This window comes from Solenopsis invicta, chromosome 3, assembly GCF_016802725.1.
Source record: "Solenopsis invicta isolate M01_SB chromosome 3, UNIL_Sinv_3.0, whole genome shotgun sequence".
In the NCBI taxonomy this organism is placed as follows: domain Eukaryota; kingdom Metazoa; phylum Arthropoda; class Insecta; order Hymenoptera; family Formicidae; genus Solenopsis; species Solenopsis invicta.
In genome coordinates, this window is record NC_052666.1 from 23,570,646 (window position 1) to 23,592,353 (window position 21,708).

The 21,708-nt window shown below is 33.5% G+C and overlaps 2 protein-coding genes across 6 annotated transcripts; one reads left to right on the forward strand and one right to left on the reverse strand.

The window, feature by feature from the left end:
• The first annotated feature begins 77 nt into the window (after nt 1–77).
• LOC105201011 (tetraspanin-9) lies at nt 78–18,492 on the forward strand. 5 transcript variants are annotated; one of them, XM_011168837.3, is made up of 5 exons: nt 78–267; nt 8,357–8,468; nt 16,365–16,556; nt 17,216–17,398; nt 17,841–18,492. In XM_011168837.3, the coding sequence occupies exons 2-5, from the start codon at nt 8,391–8,393 to the stop codon at nt 18,174–18,176; spliced, it is 789 nt and encodes a 262-aa protein (XP_011167139.1). In that variant the 5' UTR covers nt 78–267; nt 8,357–8,390; the 3' UTR covers nt 18,177–18,492. The 5 variants fall into 5 exon arrangements, with proteins under 5 accessions (XP_011167139.1, XP_025996039.1, XP_011167137.1 ...); XM_026140254.2 differs by lacking the exon at nt 78–267 and adding an exon at nt 5,638–5,660; XM_011168835.3 differs by lacking the exon at nt 78–267 and adding an exon at nt 6,013–6,031.
• Nucleotides 18,407–21,701, reverse strand: LOC105201013. Its single transcript, XM_039446497.1, has 4 exons — nt 21,417–21,701; nt 19,861–20,193; nt 19,605–19,713; nt 18,407–18,785 (listed from the first exon to the last, which is right to left on the reverse strand). Exons 1-3 carry the CDS (start codon nt 21,495–21,497, stop codon nt 19,651–19,653), a joined length of 477 nt encoding a protein of 158 aa, XP_039302431.1. The 5' UTR covers nt 21,498–21,701; the 3' UTR covers nt 18,407–18,785; nt 19,605–19,650.
• Between the last annotated feature and the right edge of the window lie 7 nt (nt 21,702–21,708).

Consider the following 21,708-nt stretch of genomic DNA (forward strand, 5'->3'; position numbering starts at 1 on the left):
TTATCGTTATGGGTAATGCCGCGTCGCTCGCCTGTATCACGGACCGTTAGATGGCGATTCTGGTATCAGCTAGTCAAAGCGAAGAACGGATGTTGCTGCGGAGCAACTGGTGCCGCGCGCAGTCGATTCGCGAACTCGAAAGCTGCCGCGAAGCTACGCGAGTCGACCTTTGACTACGTTTTCCATGAACTTTTGTGTGCCACTCGGTGGCGAAGAGCTCGCGACAGCTCTCCACGGGGAATAATACGGATGAACATCTTTATTTCTGTGAGTGATAAAGTGTATCATTATTTTCGTGGAAAACATTGCACGTTTAATGGAACATCCACTTTTATCGCGAATCATTTTAAATTTCTGTTTACTAAACGCGCCATTTTTGTAAACCTCATATTTTCAGCGGATGCCAGGCTCGTCGTTCACGAACTCTTTCACATGCGTTATTGCAAGCGTTTAAATATGAATGATTAATTCTCTTTTTAGAGAAGTGATTCCGCGGTGACGTGAGGATTAAAGAGCTGGAAGAAACGTTGAGTGATGAAAAATCGGCGATAAAAGAAGTGTTTGATTTTAAGATATTAAAGTGTTTTATTTCTGTCCTCGTTTTCTTTTTGTATACTTAAAAACACTGTAGTATTTTAAATCTGAACACCGTTTAAAACTAAAACATTTTTAAGAAACGAAGATAGAAATGAAATATTTTAATATCTTAAATTATTAAATATTTCTTTTTTGAGTGAACGCGCTCCAAGAGGAGGAATACTCTAATGATTTCGAGTCACAGTAATTATTTGCGGGATTTTAATTATTGAAATTATCGCTTTTGTTACTATACTTCATAAATGTAAGTCCGTCATGACAGTGGCATGAATAAATTAGATATTTTTAAGGCAAAAATTGTAATAAAGCGCGAACGTGATCCACTTGTGTCTTGAAACGAAGTTATGAAACGCTTGCGGATTCAGCACGTGAAACTCGCGTATTTCTGCTTACAAACACAACCTGGATACGGTCGGCGCGGCGTCGCGTTCGCGAACGAGTTAACGATAACTGTACGGTGCGTAAATGCACGCACGGGTAAAATTACGTGATTACATCACGTAGAAATGCTGCATGTATAGATCACACGTTGTTCAGGCCCATTATCAACGTCGCTGTGATTTAACTGAAGATAGCGTTACGAACACGCCACTTCTTCTTTATTAAATTCTATAATAGCATATGAATATCTAAAACCAACAGATGTTCAGCAGATTGCTTCATAATTCTTTGAACGAATTGGGACTCATTTTTTTCTCTTAACACGATATATCGAAGTCTCTTGTTTTTAATTAACAATGAAACGAAAAAAGTCTTCAGAAGAGATTTCTCTGTAAGCACTACAATATTATTTAATAACGAATAATATTTCTGAAATATTATTTAATATTAATAAAATGGTTATAGTCCATTCCTGATAATATTAAATAAAATATTGTACGAATATTACCATTTCCATTAAATGTAATAATTATAAAATTTATGAATGTTTTATGCATAATAATTCATATTAAATTTTAAACAAAAATAACATTTGTAAAACATTTTCAGACTAATCCACGGATATTGAAAATAATATACCACAAATATTACACATATATGGTAAAGCGGACACATAACATTAATACAATACTTTTATAATATTAAAAATATTATATTCTTGAAACATTGTTTTAATATTATTTTAATTTTTTATATTCGTATAATATTCTAGAATTCTATTGCAGCACTTATAAGATTAAAAAAAAAAAGAAATTAAATAAATGAAGAAATCTTATCTTTTCTAAATTAATTTAAAAGAACAATTTTTAATAATTAATTTTAGTTTTAATTATAGATATAACAGTGGAAAAAAATCAATACAATAGTAAAAATTCGAAAAATAAAAAAATGGATTTTTTAATATCTTCGTGGAAATAACATTTTTTTTATTATAAGAAATTTTATTTGGACGCATAAAAAATCAAGCAATTCTAAGCAAACTCGAAATGTTCTTATATATCTCTTTAAAGGTATAGTATGTGCGTGCGTGCGTGCGTGCGTGCGTGCGTGCGTGCGTGTGTGTGTGTGTGTGTGTGTGTGTGTGTGTGTGTCTGTGTGAATTAGAATCAGTTTGAAATACTATTGAAGGTCATATTTGAAATGCGCCTCCTCCGTGTCGCTTCAACGTGTTAGTAGATCATCACGTTAGTAGTCGGATTAATACGTGTCGCGTGTATCTCATGGCCTTATCAGTCTCGACGAGATGATTTAGACCTCGACGGAAAGGATTAATATGTTTTCAGCGAATTGTCTCGACGGCCGCGATCATTATGCGAGTTTACTGACGTACACGACCCTTTATGACGTTCTATGCGTAATTACAAATTAGACGGTTTATCCACGACAATATAATCGAGCGCGATGCTTCGTAGAGAGTATATACTCTAGCATGTGATCTCCATTTCGTTTCTTCGACACAATGAAGAGAAAGTTTTTATTGTCTCGTGATTTTCTCACATATCTGAAAAATCGGAACGTCGCTTTCTTTCCATCAGTTTTCCACTTCAATTCGCAAGCAATCTCCCTGCCGTGTTCAAGCTAGAAAACATGCTGATAACGCACGCGGTTTCATCCCGAGTAGCGCTAGGAGATCGATCGTGCGAACAGGTCGCTCGTCGATTTCTCTTCCCATGCGCCAACATCTAATGGAACAATGAATCGGCGCTTTCCTCAGCGAGGATATCGTTTCTTCTCGGTTTATTACTCTTCCCCATAAATTCGTGAGAAATTGTACGCATTCCAAACTCAAGTACTGAAATCATTCTAACAGTTTTATAACGTTATCCGCCCGCTTTCTATCAGCGTACACAGCGTAACACGCTTAAAATTTATTGTCAACTGTTGTCAATGATTTCGAGCGTGTCACGGTGTTTTCTAATTTAATGTTAATTGAAATTCTTCAAAATTAGGTCTGCAAGCGCGTGAAATTGCGGCTACCGCAATCGGAAACGATTCATTTCGACCCTTAGATACAAATCATGCATCTGCGATGTGATTATTTCCGATGTTACATCTCCGGCAAGAATTTAATTGTCGTACATCAAACTTTTAATATTTTACTTTTCTCAAAATAAAATTTATATTAAGATCCTGAATAATTGTTTAAAGCGTACAAAATAAAATTAATGTAAAATATGGAAAATAAATTTCCACTAGAAAGGTCAGATTACATAAAATTCGTCATTGATATGATCTCCATTTAAGAATCATACGTAGTAAAAAATGGTCACAATAAAAATATGGTATTTATTAAATGATTGATGCGTACATTAGCGGCCAATTTCTAAATAACGATCAATAGTTAGAAGTTATATAGATATTGTCGAAGACTCCATCTACTATCCACTACTGTATATTTAGAAGTATTTTTGAGAAAGGATTAACAACATGCAAGCGCTCGAAGGACGACGAAAGAATTTCAATTACGGATTTGTCGACCGAAAAAACGGCTTTCCTAATACCGTGTTTAAGAAACTGATCACGTATGCGTGAGAAGGGTCGAGAGGGATTAAACTGACTGGATTCGTGTTCGTACGCGGCTTTATTCGACGAGAGATACGCATGCCTTGACATATCACCTTACGATTAGTGATTAATTAATCGAACATAATACTTTGTGTCCTTGTGTAATCGTAATTTTTATTCGTTGATTGCAGCAGGAAATTAAACTTCGCCTTAATAAGTATGATACTATATCTCACTCCATTGCAGTACGAGAGCTCTTCAATAAGCTCGTTACGCTCGATATTCTTCCCATTCTATTGACATAATTATAGCTTTTGCAGATCATATTCTTAGTCTACCTTCTTGTAACTATCCTAATTATGCAACCATTTTGCACAAAGTAACTAATGAATTCTGTAACCCTTAATAATGCATGTGTTATCCCTGATGAAACATTCTCATGTTCATTCAATATTTTTGAAAATTTTTTAATATTTCTGAAAAAAAATATCTTAAACATCTTCAGATTTTAAAAGTTTTTTTTCGGAAATTATAAAACTTGAAATTTTTGAATATTTTAAAATTTACATTTATTAATTAAAGATTTTTAGAAGAGATATAGAAATGTTCTTAGTGCTTTTAAAAAGTGTTCAAATTTGTATAAAAAATTTGAGGAATATTTTAAAAAATTATAAAATTATATCAAAATTCTGAAAAAAATTCAAAAATTTGTATAAAAATTTTGAAAAATTATATGTTAAATAACAAAAAGAAATTTTAGTAAATATCAATATAATAATATAATCAACCATTTGGCAGAGCTCGCTAATTATTTAATATATATTTGGTTTGTAATAGCAATTAATTGAATATTTAATTAACATTTAATATCCATATAATTACCAAAGTCTTTCTTCAGTGTATAACAGAATGTGAGGTATGAGGCTAATGGAAAGAGTAGTTTAGAAGTTGGCTGCTTAAATTAAATCGTAGCAATTTGAGACACTTTTGACAGGAACAAAGGATTAATACGTGAAACTGCCAATTACAGCGAAATTAGATATACTTTCGTGGTAAGAGAGAACAACCGTGAATTCTGTACACGTATGCGGCCACCGGAAAACTGATAACAAGACACGTGTGTGAGCTTCTTTCCTTGATTACATCACGTGGGAAGATGAACGTAGGACGCGTCAATGCGATCGTATGGCATGAAATGGTGAAAGAGACGGACGGGGCCTACAGAGAGAGAACCGGGCCGTGTTAACTTTTGTATTTAGGCATCGCACACGTTTCACGCGACGACGACAACGACGACGACGACGACGACGACGGGCGTCGGCGAGTGGGGAGATCATAGATGATCTCAAATTGTCCGCAATTGGCAGGAAGTCGAGGCAGGGGGACCGTTTGTGCGCCCCTTCGCACTCTAATGTACATTATTTTCGCGTAGCCTTCCATTTCGTCCGTGAAAATTGATCTCGGTGTCGATTAATCTCTTCATGCGACATGTGTCCGCACTTCTGCAAACACCTTTTTATTGTACTTAAATAAAATAATAATTAATCCTTGGAATGCTCAACTTTTTTTTTTTTTTTTTCTTTTAAACCAACCTCTTCTGCCGCGAGTTTCTTTTCTTTTATCAAAATGGAAAAATTTGAGCGTTTCACGTTTTAAAACATCTTTAATAATATTGATATAAAATGTTATAACGGTACAGCAACTTGATATCATACGGATATCGGAATTTTTATGATAATGTAACAGCTACTTAGGATAAAAATAAGCACATCGTGGCGTATATAAATATACCTCATACTGAAACGCTCGGGAGGGGAATTTTCTTCCTTCCGCACCTTTCAGTATGCGCTATAAATGTCACCGCACGATACGGCCGAGGGATGAAAAAGATGTGACTGCGGCAAGGTGAAGTCCACGAGCGTCTTTCGCGAATTAGATTCGCATCAGCGGATCGAACGTTCTATTTTTTCATCAGGTCCACGTCCCTTCCGTTCCATTCCTCTTCACATCCGTTCGCGCATTTTTTTTTCTCGTGAGTGTTCTTATTCAACGGCCGACAACCGTTCGCGACAAGTGGCACGAATATTACGACAGCGGGTGGAGTTCTGCGTGAGAGCGTGCGTAGCACTTGATAAGGCGAATCAATATTATTCAATTCTGATAACGGCCCTCGTTGCGCCCGAGCAGGGAGAGGAACGCATTAATCATGCAATGAGCTGATAACAGATTTTCCGTCAACTCTCGGATGCTCGTTCGGCACGTTGCGCTCGTGTTTTCTCTTTTGCTAAAAAGTGTCATCGATTTCCGTCGAATGGATCGCCGCGTTAGATGTATACGAAGTTTTCCAAAGATATTGAAAAATTATTTCTGTTAATTGTGTTGGTGTGTGAGTGTACGTACGATTGATTTGTTTACGTTGTTACCGTTAAGAATTAAAAACTGTTGATACGTTTGAATTATCATTGGTGTTAATTATGCGTTTCGTCAGGTAAAAATTTATGTAAACATTTATATCTCTTTATTATTGATATTTTAATATACGGGGAAAATATTCTTTAGAATTTACTTTTGGAACAATAGGCTCTTCGAAGCATTTTGCTATAATTTTAATAAAATATTAGTATAATTTAAGCAAATTTTGCATTGTAGAACAGTTTGATTAAATTTTTTTGAAATTTTAATAAAGTATAATAAAACGTTTCGAAGTTAATGCTAATCTATGACTACCATGATGTTGAGAGTAATTTTCCAAGAGAAAATTCTCTCTTTGAAGAATTATAAAAGTCTTTTTAAATAAAAAGGAAACAAAAATTTTTATTCACAAACAATTTTTACTCATAAACAATTGTTGAATTGTTTAAAGAAGAGATGTTTCTTTTTTGAGTAATCATACGCAAAGAACAATTGTAGCATCTAAAAATATTTAGCCAGAGACAGATCAGAAAATAATTTTACGTTACACCATCAAAATAATTATATGGTACGCCCAAGCGTGATAATATTGCTGTAAACAGTTTTAACATTTTAGCAATTAAATAAAGCATCCGACGATTTTTTTAATGGTTTAACATAATTCTTTTCAGATCTGTATTTCAGTTCTTTCTTGTACCTTCTACTTTATACCTTATGACTCTTTTCGTAGGGATACAAGAACAAAATTTAACAATTCAGTGAAATTGCTCGCGCTCCACTAATTATGCTAATTACCACGTATCACGGGTAACTCGCTGAAAACAATCGATGGAACGTCGTAACGACGTGAGACCGTGGTCGATGATGTCCGCCGTAGCTGATGTGAAAAATACAAGGATGATCTTTTATTCAACGCCTATTTCGTCGTGCTTTGTCCGATCGATATTATTTGCATAGTTATCGCGCTGACTTAACGTAGGAAACTCACATGGACTGGTCGCGGCAATTTCAACTTCCGATGCTCTGAATTACGTTATAGATCATGATCTATAAATCCCCTTTGTTCTTGCATGCAACTCACGTTTTTTGATCGACGTAAGAAAATTATTATGCCTATGGAAAAATTGTTTGAAAAATAAAGTAATACATAAAATTGATGTGAAAAATGTATATAGGGCAGTCGAGATGATTTTGAGAGTCTACGAAGATTATATGAATAATTGAATTTTATATCTTTAGAATCATAAAAGGAAGACCACCGTGGGAAGTGACTGACGGCGATGTAGTTATTATATGCCTGAATGAGAGTTTCTAGGAAAGCAGAGATTTTTATATACGAGACCTTTCGGCGAAAGTTACCTTCACCTTTGCACCTTAGCGTTTGTGTATGTGTGTGTGTGTGTGTGTGTGTGTGTGTGTGTGTGTGTGCGTAAAAGACCTCAATTCAGATGTAAAAGGTTAACGAAGAGTAGCGGTACGATACGTGAGACGCGAAAGAACTAACGGGAGACCGAGACTGAACGTCTCGCAGCGGCCTTGGAGTCAGTTTCTTTTTTTTTTCTTTTCTTGTGTTCGAGTCGAGAGTACGACTGCCTACGGGAAAAGTGACGTTCGATGAGCAATATTCTCCCGTAGGTGTCACTTCCACCTCCTCTCATCGTGATCTACGTGATCGCGTATGGGTGAACGGCTTCACCGCAGTTGTCCCGTTAGCGGACCTAGAAGGCCCAGAGAGACGACCAGACCGGAGCCAATCGTATCGGACGGTTCTCAGACACATCGAAGCGGACCCTCTCTCGTTTGACGGGGATTGTGTCTGGTCGGATCAGTCAGCTGGGACGTTCCTACCAGATCTTCCTCGTCGATGCGCTCGAGAGCGGGATCCTCGCTCGCGTAGGTCGCATGTTGATCTTCTCGTTCTCCTCCTCCTCCTCGCTCTCCTCACCACCCTTTCCTCTTCTTCATTTCTCTCTCTCTCTCGTCGCTGCTTCTTCCCCTTCCTCCCACGTCCTGACCACCTCAGGTTGCTCCTCAAACGTGGATGTAGTATTTCCTGGTTATCCGTGATGCGCATCACAAGGCTCTCGCGCTGATGCGCACGGTGGGTTCCTTTTATCGTGATATATAATTATCGTAATGATATTTGTGATGAAAGTAGAGCGTACGCTTTTCCGCGCGTTTATACGATGAAGGAAGATGAAAATTGCTAATTGAATCGATTGAATCTAACACCCGTGGACGCCGAGATAGCTTCGTAACCTTGAACGGGCACTGCTGTCTCACGTCAATTTGCAGTGTGGTGCTAATCTCGAGAGTTTTCTTGTAGTCAAACGATATACCATCTATCTGGGTTTCTCTTTCTTTGCTTGAAGGGATCACGTTGCTATTTCTACGATTCCAGGAAACGTTGCCAGTCCCTTCGGAGTAAGGATCGGATGAAGGATAGAATCATGGGCCGCACAGGATACACGTGCATCAGGCACGTTTTTTGCTCCCTCAACGTTTTAATCTGGGTATGTAAAGTGTCATGTTATCATTCTTGATACTGCATTTTGATTCTATGAATCGGTGTAAGTAAGTCTTTTTTGAAACCAGAACACAGACAACATGCATATCCAGTCGGATAGAGACATAAGACGTCATTTGCACAGAAAAAACATTAGCATCAAAATAATATATTCTAATATATTATATTTAACACAATTTCATATATGTATAAGTAAGAAATTATATTCTTACATATATGAAACAATAATAATTTTGTTTATACACGTATAATTTAAAATTTGATATATAAGCTCAAATTTTCGAGCAAAATTGAGGAAAAGGAGGTAATGTGGCACTTATTTTTATTTTATTGAATGATTTTGTGAATAAGCAATATTTTACATTGAAACTTGTACGATTATATTCGTCAAAGTTTAACAAATTCTAGATTCAAATAAAATATTTGTAAGACGTAATTTAAAAAAAAATGACGTATTGCTTAATTGGTGGAAGAGAAAAAACAATGGTAATATGGCTAGTCCAAAAATGAAATTAAAAAATTGATTTAGTTTAAAAAACACACTGTATTTTATTACAAAATTATATATTTTTAATGTTCCATCGTGTAGAATTTTTCTGATTTAGGATTTTTCTGCGTTGAAAAACATTAGAGATATTATTAGAGATATCATTAAATCCTTGTTTAACATTAAACAACAAAGTAAAAATGATATCTCTAATGTTTCTGAACACAGCCTTGTAGAGTGACAATCGATTTATCAAAGAAATATTTCGATATTAAAATTTCGTTTAAAAAGCCATATTGACAAAACCTCATGTTATTGTTTAACTTGTATATCTCAAAATGTGTACAGCTGAATAAAAAGTTAAATAAAAAAAAACACCCGAGTGTACATACATGTGATAATACGCTCAAGTTTAAAAACAGTGAAGAAGTATGTGTAATTAGGTGTTAAAATGTACCTTGAAAAAATTCCGAAATGATCAAAAATAACAAAATGCCTTATAACGATTGTCAGTTCTTGTGTATTGTCATATTACCTCCTTTAAAAAAATAGCAGGCTACTAAACGAATAATTACATAAGGAATTGTTAAAATTCATCAACTATTAACAAAAATCATAGATGTCAATAATAGGAGTTATCAATTAATTACAAAGCCACATTAGCATCTTAATATTACTGAAGATGGTGTTGAAATAAGATTTGACTATGAATACTGACTTTAATGACATCCTTATGAGATGTCTGATGTACTGATTTTGAATACATTTGGACAGCGTGTTGTCTGGGAAGTAGATTGGAGATGCGTATACGTCGGAAATTATCTTTTTTATTTCTAAATCGATTTACTTTGCGAATTATTCGAGAGCGGCACTTGAGTTATATTTAAGCTTCTTATTCGCTCTGGAAAGATATGTGTGGAGGATGTTTTGACTTGAGCAAAATATTTCGTTGCGGCGCATAATTCGTAAACACGCTTGTACACAGTGCAAGTGTACGCGGCTTCAATTGGTCAGAAATTACAGAAATGAAACAATAGCCGGCAGTAACAACGACCCACGCGGGCCGGCGATTAAACGCGACTACGCGCTTTTGTAATTCGCACCGCATTCCACCGTATCATATCCCCCTCGGTTTTATTATTCCATTTGAAATTGTCCGTCGGCGGCGTCTGTATCGCGATGAAAGCCTTAAATAGGGCGTTGAACCGTGCTCTATAAGCTATGAACTTACGGTATCCAAGCCGGCGATAAAGCGCGGTACCGGTTGCTCTGTGCGCTGCGAAACTGGTACACGTGCTTGCCCTTGTGTACTTTACTACTGTTGAAAGGCGTCACCTGTTGTCACGCTTTGTTATGTCGCTAATCACGGTATATCGAATTCTAGATCTGGTGAGACAACATGGCTCATTACGAGAACTACGATAAGTTGAGGACATCAACAGTTGAAACGTATATACTGTTTGATTTGCAAAGTTCTTGCTCGCTACACAAATAACATTTATAACTAAGCAGATTTGATATTAATAAGATATTTCAGCCAAATAAGTCCGAGTACTGAATAAAATCCACTTTTAAATTTACCATTTAAAAAAAGCGTAATTTGAAAAGTAAAAGGTAAAAGGTGTCATAAGAAGTAAGTAAAGAGAGGCTGGGGAATTAAAACCGGCAGCAACACGTTAGGGTAAACTCGAGTATGATGGCCGTAATTGGCCGTTTTTCAAAATTCAAAAACGCTTTTTTATTTTTGTTATTTTTTAATAATATTTGACATATTACTTCACTGAATCTTAAAATTAATAATACTATTGAATTTAAAGAGAAAACACTTATTAGAAATCTAATATTAACAAAATATTATAACATGTGCATTGGCCATCTTATCAAAATTTTAAGGAAAAGATGGCCATAGTATTATGGGACAGTTGGCTATACACGTTTTATGTTAAAAATGAATGTAATATTTTCTAAAGTGATAAATAAAATTTAGAATTTTATATATTAGTATAAACACGTATATATATCTTTTATATATATAATTATACATGACTTAGTTATAATTATAATATTACAATAGTAACATGAAAATTAAAAATTTGAAACAATGTATTTAAGGACTCAAAATTTAAACAAATAATCAATAAACAGGCTAATGAGAGTCTGCGTGGGTTTTGGAGCGCAATAAACAGTTAATATTCAAATAATTATTTATTCATTAAAGAATCAATCAAAACAACAAACGTTTCGGCTCTCTTTGGAGCCCTCTTCATGAAGAGGGCTCTAAAGAGAGCCGAAATTATTTAAATATTAACTGTTTATTGCGCTCCAAAACCCACGCAGACTCTCATTAGCCTGTTTATTGATTATATGTTTAAAATTTGATATTGCAATAATAACATAATAATTATAATTCTTTTAAAGTAAAGAAAAAAAAACAGATTTCTATAATTTAAAGAAAAACAATATATGAAAAAACAAAGTGGGCCGCCTTGACCAAATTGTAAGAAAAAAATGATTATAGTGTATTTAAATAAATAGTGAAAATAAAAGCACAAATTACAAGTCATGTTACAATTTAGGTTCCTTTATTATATACGTAACGTTGATTATGTTAGCTTAACAGTAATTTATTCGACGTTAGCAGCTTTTAGAAGACACATGCAAAACTTTGCAGGTAGTCAAAAGTAAAAGTATTATATCATATTCAGAATAAGATTGTTTCGAATAGTGTACGCATATAAAATACTGTAAATATTATCTTTTAGAATAAATATAAAAACGCACTATTTAGCAATTACTGGAGATATTATGACTATGGCCATCTTTTCCGTATGGCCATAATACCCCAATTTACCCTATTTAATGTAATAAAAACTTGTGATGAAGCGGATAAATAAACTGTTTTTTTTAATAATTTGCTGCAAAATTTAATAAGTTTATATTATTTTATGGTTTATTACAACGTATTATAATATTATTTAACTTCCCTTGAAAAAATTTATTTCAAATATCTTCATAAATAGAATTTATAGAAAATAAAATAAATTACGTGGGTTTTATTCGGCTCAGGTAACTTAATACATATTAATATAATAGTATAGCGAAAAAATGATATCTTAAAGCAATTATAATGAGTTTGCAGATTTTTAAAATAAAGTAAAAAAATTATGTTTGAAAGCTATAATTGTCTTCAAATATAATTCTTTGATGTATATAGAATACCCATTTTTAAATTAATTACTCTCTTACGTAAACGTATCTTAACCTTATAAAAGTAATTTACCGCTTTCACATCTATATGGACTATTTTTAGCTCGTTTTTAGTTCATTCCATCATTTTTATGTCCGTTTCTTGCACTCTGCAGTAAACACAGTCTATTGCAAAGAAACATGACGAGTATACACGAGTATGCATATGAGTATTTTTGAGTAGATTGTCCGTTTTCAATACTCGTTTTTCAACTAATGAGTGACAACACGTTTCTGTTTTATTCATAAAAGGAGAATCAAGTAGGATACCCGCGGATAATTTTAAATATATTTTAGTATTTACCTCTTTGTATTTGTAGCTAAATATACGTTTTTACATCTAAAATTTACACACAGTATGTTTTTTACTACTCAAAAATATTCATAAATACTTTCTTACAATTCTGATATACTCGTAAGCACCCCGTTTTAACTACTCATTTTTTCTGAAAAGTTTCTGTTTACGATCTAAAAACAGGGTCATACTCATTAAGCCAAATGCACATTTTCACTATTCAAATTAACTGTTCTCACGGGCTAAAAACGGTAAAATATTTTTGTAAGGGAATATTTCTAACTTATACAGAACACGTCAGAAACATGTTAGAGTATAACTGTAACTTCTAATTATTGTCAGCGTTCCAATTATTACTGCTTTTGTCGATTATAGTATTAGAATAAAGAATATGAGAGCTACGTATTAAATTGTTTTAACTAAGACTATCATATAAATGTAAATAAATGCATAACAGTATTGAGTACATAAGCAGTAAATAAGAAAGCAATATTAGATAAGTGTGGCAATAATCGGAGAAAGAAAAGTGGCAGTATTCAGGACACAGTGATTAGTAATAGATTCAATACTTTATATTTTTATTTCTTTCAGTAAAAAATATACCAATGCTATATTAAAAATGCTTTAATGTTAAATTAAGACTATCATATAAAATAAATAAATAGGGACACATTGTTAGATGCGGCGTTAATTTAGTTAAGAAGAGAAAATAGTACTTAGGACATTGTCTAGCGGGATTGGCAGTAACAGATTCATACCTTATATTTTTATTTTTTTCATTAAATATAAATAATCAGTTTTCGAGCTTGTTGCTTTTAATTTATGCATATTAAAAATTTTACTTGAATAATGATATAAAAAAGAAATTTGTATGTATATTTAAATTACAAAATAAAGTTTGCTATTACAAAATAAAGTTTGCTATTACGTGCTTAAAGTAAAAGTAATTGGAACAGTTACTCTATAATATTTAATTAATGCAGATCTCCAAAGTTTAAATCCAACTTCAGTATTAACAAAGAGTAAGAAATGGAAAAACAAGGGGATTTAAAAATGAGACATAATATGGAATAATATAAAAACCAATGAACGTGAGAAATAAATATAAAATATAGAAAATTTATGAAATATTTATAATTATATTTTTATAAAAAATAAAGCATTATAATATATATAACATATTCCATATTCTGCTTGAAGTGTTTTATGTTATCCGCACATCTTGATATGACAAACAAAATATAATATATATATATATATATATATATATATATATATATATATATATAATATATATATATATATATATATATATATATATATATATATATATATATATATATTTGATGAGGGATATTAAACCGCCAATAATAAAGATATATGACTAATATTTTCAGGAGCAACAAAAATAAATAAGTACTTGTTTAAAAGGAAGGCGTTTATGCACAACATTCATTATAAGTATGTTTTTTAATAACCGTAACAACTTTCAACGATTTGCCATCTGAATCTATAAATGCTTTTTTTAAAAAAGCACCTGTTTTATTTTATTTGCCTTTATCTTTTTAAATCTGCTTATAATTATAAATATTAAACTAGCGTAGCGAGTCATAATTTTACTGTCCTTTTTTCTGTTAATAAACGGTTTATCTTAAATTATTTTATTATAAGAAAAAAATGTTAATGTCAGTAGTAAATACTTTAAGGAGGAGATACAAACCGAGCATTTGATGGTCAACGACACTTATTGCGGATTATATAACGCCGTTGCAAAAACCCTCGTCCCGTTTTCGCGCACGCATCATCGACAGTAATTAGAAAGTACGGACGCGCTCTTTTGTACAATTAGCTATCGGGGTCGCGTAACAGTGCATTAATTTCCTAATCATACTGCGTCGCGCGCAAGCTGCAATTTCTAAATTACCGTTGCGACTCTTCCGCGGACGACGTTTATACGTCACGTGTGAGTGCGTGAACGCGTTCGTCTCTTCATTTACGGTCGGATTCGGACAACCGGATAAGGGACGTCGCTATTGCGTGTCGGATGTATCGCGATACGGAGGACTTGGATAAATTAACCGTAAGGTCAGCATTCACCTGGCTGCTCGGATGAGTGACTTCCCGTCACTGACACCACGGCGAGTCAACCGGCTTACCTAGAAAGTCTGTACACTCTCTTGCGAGCGCGGAGAAGACTCTATTTGCGAATAAGTTAGCAGGTGGACGATAAACCGTTAAATGCATACGGGTGACCGCATTGACAACCGATACACTTTGCTGGTAGTGCAAAACAGCGTTGTGCGCAGCTTCACTGTTGTAGTCAGCGTTTGCCGTTATCTATGTGAAATTATCGAGATGAAGAAATTGTTTTATCTTATCTTTATCTAGATTATTGTAATGTATATTATTTTCACTTTTATCTTAGATAAAAGAAATATTATTTTTTTTCAAATTGTCTAATTGAAGATAATGCGAACAATAATGTGAATGATATTGTCTTTAGCTTCAACCCCCAAGTTATAGTTTATCCTAAGAGAATTTTTTTAAAAATTGCGTGCTGAAATTTACTGTGAGTACCGGAAAGTTATACGCAATGTGAACTATAGATTTTTAATACTAGCAGTAAATATAAAAATTTTTACAAGATGTTTTGTCAGTTATTATATAATGTGAATTATATACATTCCTTTTAGTTTTAATTTTTATTTCTACTTGCGTACTGACTCAAATTTGACAAAAAATATTTTTTGTTAGATTAAATTACTTCAAGAATTTTTTTTTAAATAAAAGTTTAGAAATAAAAATATAAACATATTATTTTTATATCCCAAATTGTTTTGCTCAATAACGATATTATTTAAAAATTATTCAGATAAAACCATACATTTATCTTTTAATTAGATGCATTAAAATTATATCATCTTTGTCTTATCTTAGATACATTTACACGTAATTTATTTACTTTTATGTAGATAATTTTCAATAATCTAAGCGTAACACTGGTTGTAGTAATTATTATTGTAAATGCGAGAATTTTCACTGTGTGATTTTGCTATTCAATTCTTCACGCACATGTTGGTGCATTGATCGTGTGTCAAATAAATTTCGCGACGGTTGTCAACCGCAACCGTCGATTTTCCTTCCGCGTCGATGATTCGAAATACATCGCGTTACTTTCTAATTCACGGTCCACTTTCCACTTTCCGATTTTGCTCAAACGCTGCACAATCGAGGTATCTTTGTGTCGCAAGCGTGCATTGTTGAGAGCACAGCCCCCAATGAAAGAAACGCAGTATTGACCCAGTGAACTCGCGTGCTACGAGTGGCCTGCGATACAAATCTCTCCGATGCTTTTAATTATAATTTTCCAGATCTTCCAGAGTACGTACTAGAAAATATTGTATCAAGTAACGTTAACGTGATTTCGCTAGACACGCAACTACTGTGCGAAATCACTATTATTTTTTCCTTTCACTGACTTTAGTCTGAATTTTTTTTTCAATGATGGTTTGTCAAGCTACACAGTTTCAAAGAAAATTGTTAAAAAAGTATCAATTTTCAATTTTATGTAATTTAGAAACAAAATATCGTAGGGTATCATATCGTTTCTTTCTCAAATTGCATTTTTGAAAGAGAAATTTTCAAAAAAAATATATATTTTTTTTTCCATCGAGATACTTCAATTTCGTGAGATGCGAAAAAACCGCAAACGCTTCCATACTTACGAACGGTAGTTAATTTCACGCTCTATATTTTAATTTCGACTTCAATGGATTCGATTTTAAACACGTCCGTCGAAAGTCGAACGCTTTTATGACGCGCGGCGCAACTGACGCGCGTAATTTGTTTTACAGTTATGCGCTTGCGGAATTTTGGGTGCGGGCCTTTGGCTGCGACTGGCTTACTCCGGATACGCGACTTTGGTACCTCAGTACAGCTTCGTGTCGGCGGACTCGCTGCTGCTCGCCGCGGGATGCGTCACATTCGTCATCGCCTTCTTCGGATGCTGCGGCGCATGGTTCCAGTCAAGATGCATGCTGATCACGGTTGGTACAACGTGATTCATTGTAAAAAAGCACGTTTTGCCGTGCAAAAAGCGCGTGTGATACAGTGTACTTCGGTCTTTTTGTAACACGCACTCTGCAGTATACTGCACATGCAACGCACGGACTGACTCTGCGTATAACTCCGATTATCTTGAATATCTTCGTCGCCGGTAGAGCGTGATTTGAATTTTTGCCGTCTCTGGTGAATAATTTGTCACAGAGCAGTCCGCATGCTGATCACGCTATGTTTTTTAAAAATTATTTTCCGTCTTCGCTTGTTTTGCTGTATTTTTTTAACTGACGTTAAAGCAGCTCAGCCTGCTAAGCAAAATAAAATATTTTTTTCGTTATAGCTTCTACTTGTTACACGTGTGAAATTCGCGTATATAATATGTGAAGGATCGATAAGTTCGTTCGCATAGTGTATGAGGCCTTGCGTGCAAAGTACAGTAATTACGTAAAATATGAAGCACTTTTTTCCCCGTACTCTCTTTCAACACTCGTTTTCTCCCGACCTGAGGAAGAAATCAGCGTTAGAACAATTAGAAAGCTCTTTGAAAATCTCGAAACTCTTGGAAAGATCTCCTTGCCCCTCCCCCTCCCCTCTTCCGTGTAATTAATAAGGGGAAGAGAACGTTCACACGTCCTGTAATTTTCAGTATTTCAGTCTGGTAATACTCATGTTTCTCGCCGAGTTCATGCTGGGCACCTTGGCGTTCGTGTTCAGGGAACATCTCGCGAGGAGTCTAAAAGAGGAACTATTGTACGGCATTGAGAAGCATTACAATGTCACGAGGGAGCCGGGAACACTTTCTGCCATGTGGGACCATATACACACGGAGGTTTGCTTAATTAAAATATTTGGTTAAATTTATGGTTAAATTTAATTGACTGTTTTTTTACTAAAAAGATACTCTCACTGATCGAAATCAGTATATCACTGAAAGACAGTGCAAATATTATTAATTGATACAATTATAAGTATAGCACTGTGTGAGATCAGGCTAATCATTGTCTTTCAGTGAATAATACACTGATTTCGATTCAGAGAAAGTATAGTTTTTGTTATTAAAAGTCTGATAACTTAAAATAATACATTCAACGAAACTGTTTAATATTAAAAAAATATTGTTAATTAAGTTATTCTAACACCTAGCTCATAAAGTACGAAAAAGTATAAAGAATTATGTTGGTGCATTTTCACCCAGAATAATATTACTGTAAGAAAAATATGAATAACACATTCCAGGATTAATATAATAAAGCTAATAATAATGCTTTCAGTTTCATTGCTGCGGCGTGCGTGATTACACGGATTGGTTCCAAATCGAGGCGTGGCCCGAGGAGGATCGGGTGCCGGATTCCTGTTGCATGCAGCGAGAACGATACTGCGGTCGTCTCGACTCAGAGGGTCGCAATAAGGAGCTTTGGTACAAGGAAGGATGCGCGACCGCCATTCAAATGTGGCTAGTAACCAGACTCCACGTGGTGGGCACTGTGGGTCTCGTCGTCGCCTTCCTCCAGCTGTTCGGCCAAGTGGCCAGTATGATTCTCTTCTGCACAGTCAGGCACAAGAGATCCTCTCACACGTACAAGAGCTACGATACTACCAATACCTAGAATTTCAGATCGATCTTAGACGAAACCACTGTCTAAGATCGATAATACCCTCCACGCGAGAGCTTCCGATTCCCATAGTGCACGCAGCAAGAACGAATCTTTCTGGGATCGTGTTGGTATTATTTCTTCTCTGAGGACTTTCATGGAGGATTTCGCCGAATTTCGTGCAATTTCAATCGCGCCGAATTCGCGAATAATGTATTGTATTTGTAGGAATATAAGCACAACGATCGAGACGAAAATTTATTCAGAAAGATTAGAAGAAAAAACCTTACGATTACGTTGTCGATTGAACATTACTTTATAAATACATTTACATACGAGACAATTTAAGTAGGTAAAGATCTGTTGATGTATAGTTGACCAAAAAGTTCCCGCTGTGTACCAAAAAATATGATAGGTATTCAATTGATGGATTTCTCCTTAGACTGGATAATCTTGATAATCTTGTAATCTCCAGTGATTAATATCGCGACTTGTAACGATAGTTCAATCTTCTCAGCTGATAATTATTTATATTTATACCTTTCTTAAGAGAGCGTCAGGAACGTGTAACTTGTTGATCATTTTAATGTTTCTAGATATTTACAGATTATGTAGAGTAAAAATCTGACAACAGAAAAGTTGATTTGAACATGAGAGCAAATTGTATAACGAGGATGAAGATTATGATCGATCGTTAAACTGTAATTTTCTAGTGAAACAGGATTCTTATCCTACTTTCATAATAATGAAGATGAATTCTTATCCTTGCATGCAATTTACAAGAAGTAATCAGTCGCTATTTAACAATAATTGTAAAATGTCTGTTTTACAGTAATTGTACGTTATATCGATTCTCAGTGTTAACAATCGAGAGCAATTAGATAAATAGCGTGCATGATTATGTGATTTAGTCCCGAGTACTCAATAGAGATTATAGGTCAAATTATCTTCAATATCATAAGCATGAATAATTTGTTAAGATTTTTGTATTCCATATATATATATATATATATATATATATATATATGTATATATATATGTATGTGTATGTATATATATATATATATATATATATATATATATATATATAGATAAATATATAAATTTAGTAAATTAAAAATCGTTCTTATATGTTGCTTGATATCAACAAAGCAATCTATTGACTATAAATTAAAGCGATGTTAAAGACTGTACAATGCAGAATTGAGATAGTAAGACAACAGTGATGTATTATCTGTATTGAACAAATTATTATTAATAATAAAGTATGTATTTATATGTGATGAAAAAGCAGATCATTATATTCCGTTCCACTTTTGATCTTTTTATTTAACTGAAGATTAAACGGATTGTCATAAATAAATGAAATAGTTGCAAGTAAGTAATACACAATAATAAGAAAAATTTATATTCAAGTTTTATATATATTGGTGAATTACTTACTTTGAATTTGGAAAATATTTTTGTATCAACTTTATACAATATCGAATCAGAAAAATTGTTGCAGTATCCAGTTCGTCGCCCAAATGGCCAACTTCATTACTGTCAGAAGCTATACGTAAATAAACGTAAAAATTTAATTATATGCTAATATGTACAGTTAAAAAAATTAAATTTACCATTAAAGGATTCATAGACATTTATGGGAAAAAGAAAGTAAAATAATTTAATTTTGTTAAAGAAATAATGCTACGCTTACCGGTTGCATTGTAACTCGTAAGACTACATCGCTGGTTGTAGTCAATGCATTTGAAGCCGATTCTAAAGTATTCTTAAAGGTTTGTAACATTGATCTAAGAAGTTTAGACGATATTTTGTACGGCTTACTTAAAGCATTATTAATTCTACAAATAATTGTATGACAATCATCTTCGTTTGTAGAAACGCCTGTTGTCGTACTTTCATTGCTAGCTGCATTTGCAAAAGTGCCTGTTGTCGTACTTTTATTGCTAGCTGCATTTGCAAAAGTGCCTGTTGTCATACTTTCATTGCTAGCTGCATTTGTAGAAGTAGATGAAGGTAATACTGTGGTCTGTTAAAGAATAGATATGTATTGATAAGAATACGTAAAAAGTAAAAAACGACTTTATTTATACAATGTCTTTGAATATGAAATTAAGAGGTGATATGTAAAATAACTTCAGCCAATCGATACGCCAGTATTTAGACGTAATATAAAATACTTTGATAAGAGAGAGACTATAAATGAAAACTGAACAAACATGTTTACTTTATATTATCAAATTATTTTGTATTATAAAAGTTTTCTGAAATTATAGAAATTATAGAAAAGACCCCGCAGAATCCTTATGGAAAATGGCTTTCGACAGAATTTTCTGAAACTGTGCTATATGATAGTTCTTGATGTGTAGATCAAAAATGTCAATGGGCACAAGGTCTGAAAAATTATAGTTTTTGAGTTACAGTCGTTCAAAGTTGGCGATTTTGCAGTATAAGGCTGCAGTAGTGATCACATAAAGTGGTTTTTGAGAAAGATACGATTCAAACATATTTTTATGACACATAATAAGTGAACATTAATATAAGATTCATCAACATAACGAAATGTAAAAAGATGTAAATATAAATATACATGTAACATATGTATATATTATATTTTCCTACTTACATACGTATATATTTATAAACTTTTTACAATTATATGTATAATATATAATATATACATATGTTTATTTATATGTTACATGTATATTTGTATTTACATCTTTTTACATTTCGTTATGTTGATGAATCTTATATTAATGTTCACTTATTATGAGTCATAAAAATATGTTTGAATCGTATCTTTCTCAAAAACCACTTTATGTGATCACTACTGCAGTCTTATACTGCAAAATCGCCAATTTTGAACGACTGTAACTCAAAAACTATAATTTTTCAGATCTTGTGCCCATTGACACTTTTGATCTACACATCAAGAACTATCATATAGCACAGTTTCAGAAAATTCCGTCGAAAGCCATTTTCCATAAGGATTCTGCGGGGTCTTTTCGCATAAAAAATATAATAATATTTAGATAAAATCCTTAGTGTTTCTCAAAAAAAGAAAAATAAATTAATTGTAAGAATGCTATTACTTTGATAAGAAATGATAAAGTGATAAAAGTCTATAATTATTCGTTATCTGTTAATCAGAAAAATTGCTTCCGCACTTTTAACGTTAGATAAACTGTCAATAATTATAGGTAATTGATGTAATTTGAAAGAATTTATTACGATGTAAGTTACACGTACCGCAGTATCCCTTTTATCTCGAGCACTTCGCGCTAAGATAGTGCTCGCGAAGAATAGAATCAACAACAGATGCACACGCATTTAGAATCGTGATCGTACAACGATTTCCGTAAGAAAAAAGAGTTCAGGTTTTTTAGGTTCTTCAAGTTCGAATACACAGTTGTAGCATCACCGAGATATTTGAAATAACGAAATAGCGGCGAGCTCGCGGAAGACGAACCTGGCGACTACTGCATTTCTTTTATAGTCTAGTATTACTTATTTTCTTCTATCTACTTGACAGTATATGTAA

Excerpts from the sequence above, each read along its gene's own strand:
- LOC105201011 (XM_011168834.3), top strand. The coding sequence starts at position 7,820 with ATGCGCTCGAGAGCGGGATCCTCGCTCGC. Across the intron at positions 8,469-16,364 it reads CCCTCAACGTTTTAATCTGG|TTATGCGCTTGCGGAATTTT; the intron begins GTATGTAAAGTG and ends TTTGTTTTACAG. Across the intron at positions 16,557-17,215 it reads CAAGATGCATGCTGATCACG|TATTTCAGTCTGGTAATACT; the intron begins GTTGGTACAACG and ends TGTAATTTTCAG.
- LOC105201013 (XM_039446497.1), bottom strand. The coding sequence starts at position 21,497 with ATGCGTGTGCATCTGTTGTTGATTCTATTCTTCGCGAGCACTATCTTA. Across the intron at positions 20,194-21,416 it reads GAGATAAAAGGGATACTGCG|ACCACAGTATTACCTTCATC; the intron begins GTACGTGTAACT and ends ATTCTTTAACAG. Across the intron at positions 19,714-19,860 it reads TACGAGTTACAATGCAACCG|CTTCTGACAGTAATGAAGTT; the intron begins GTAAGCGTAGCA and ends ATTTACGTATAG.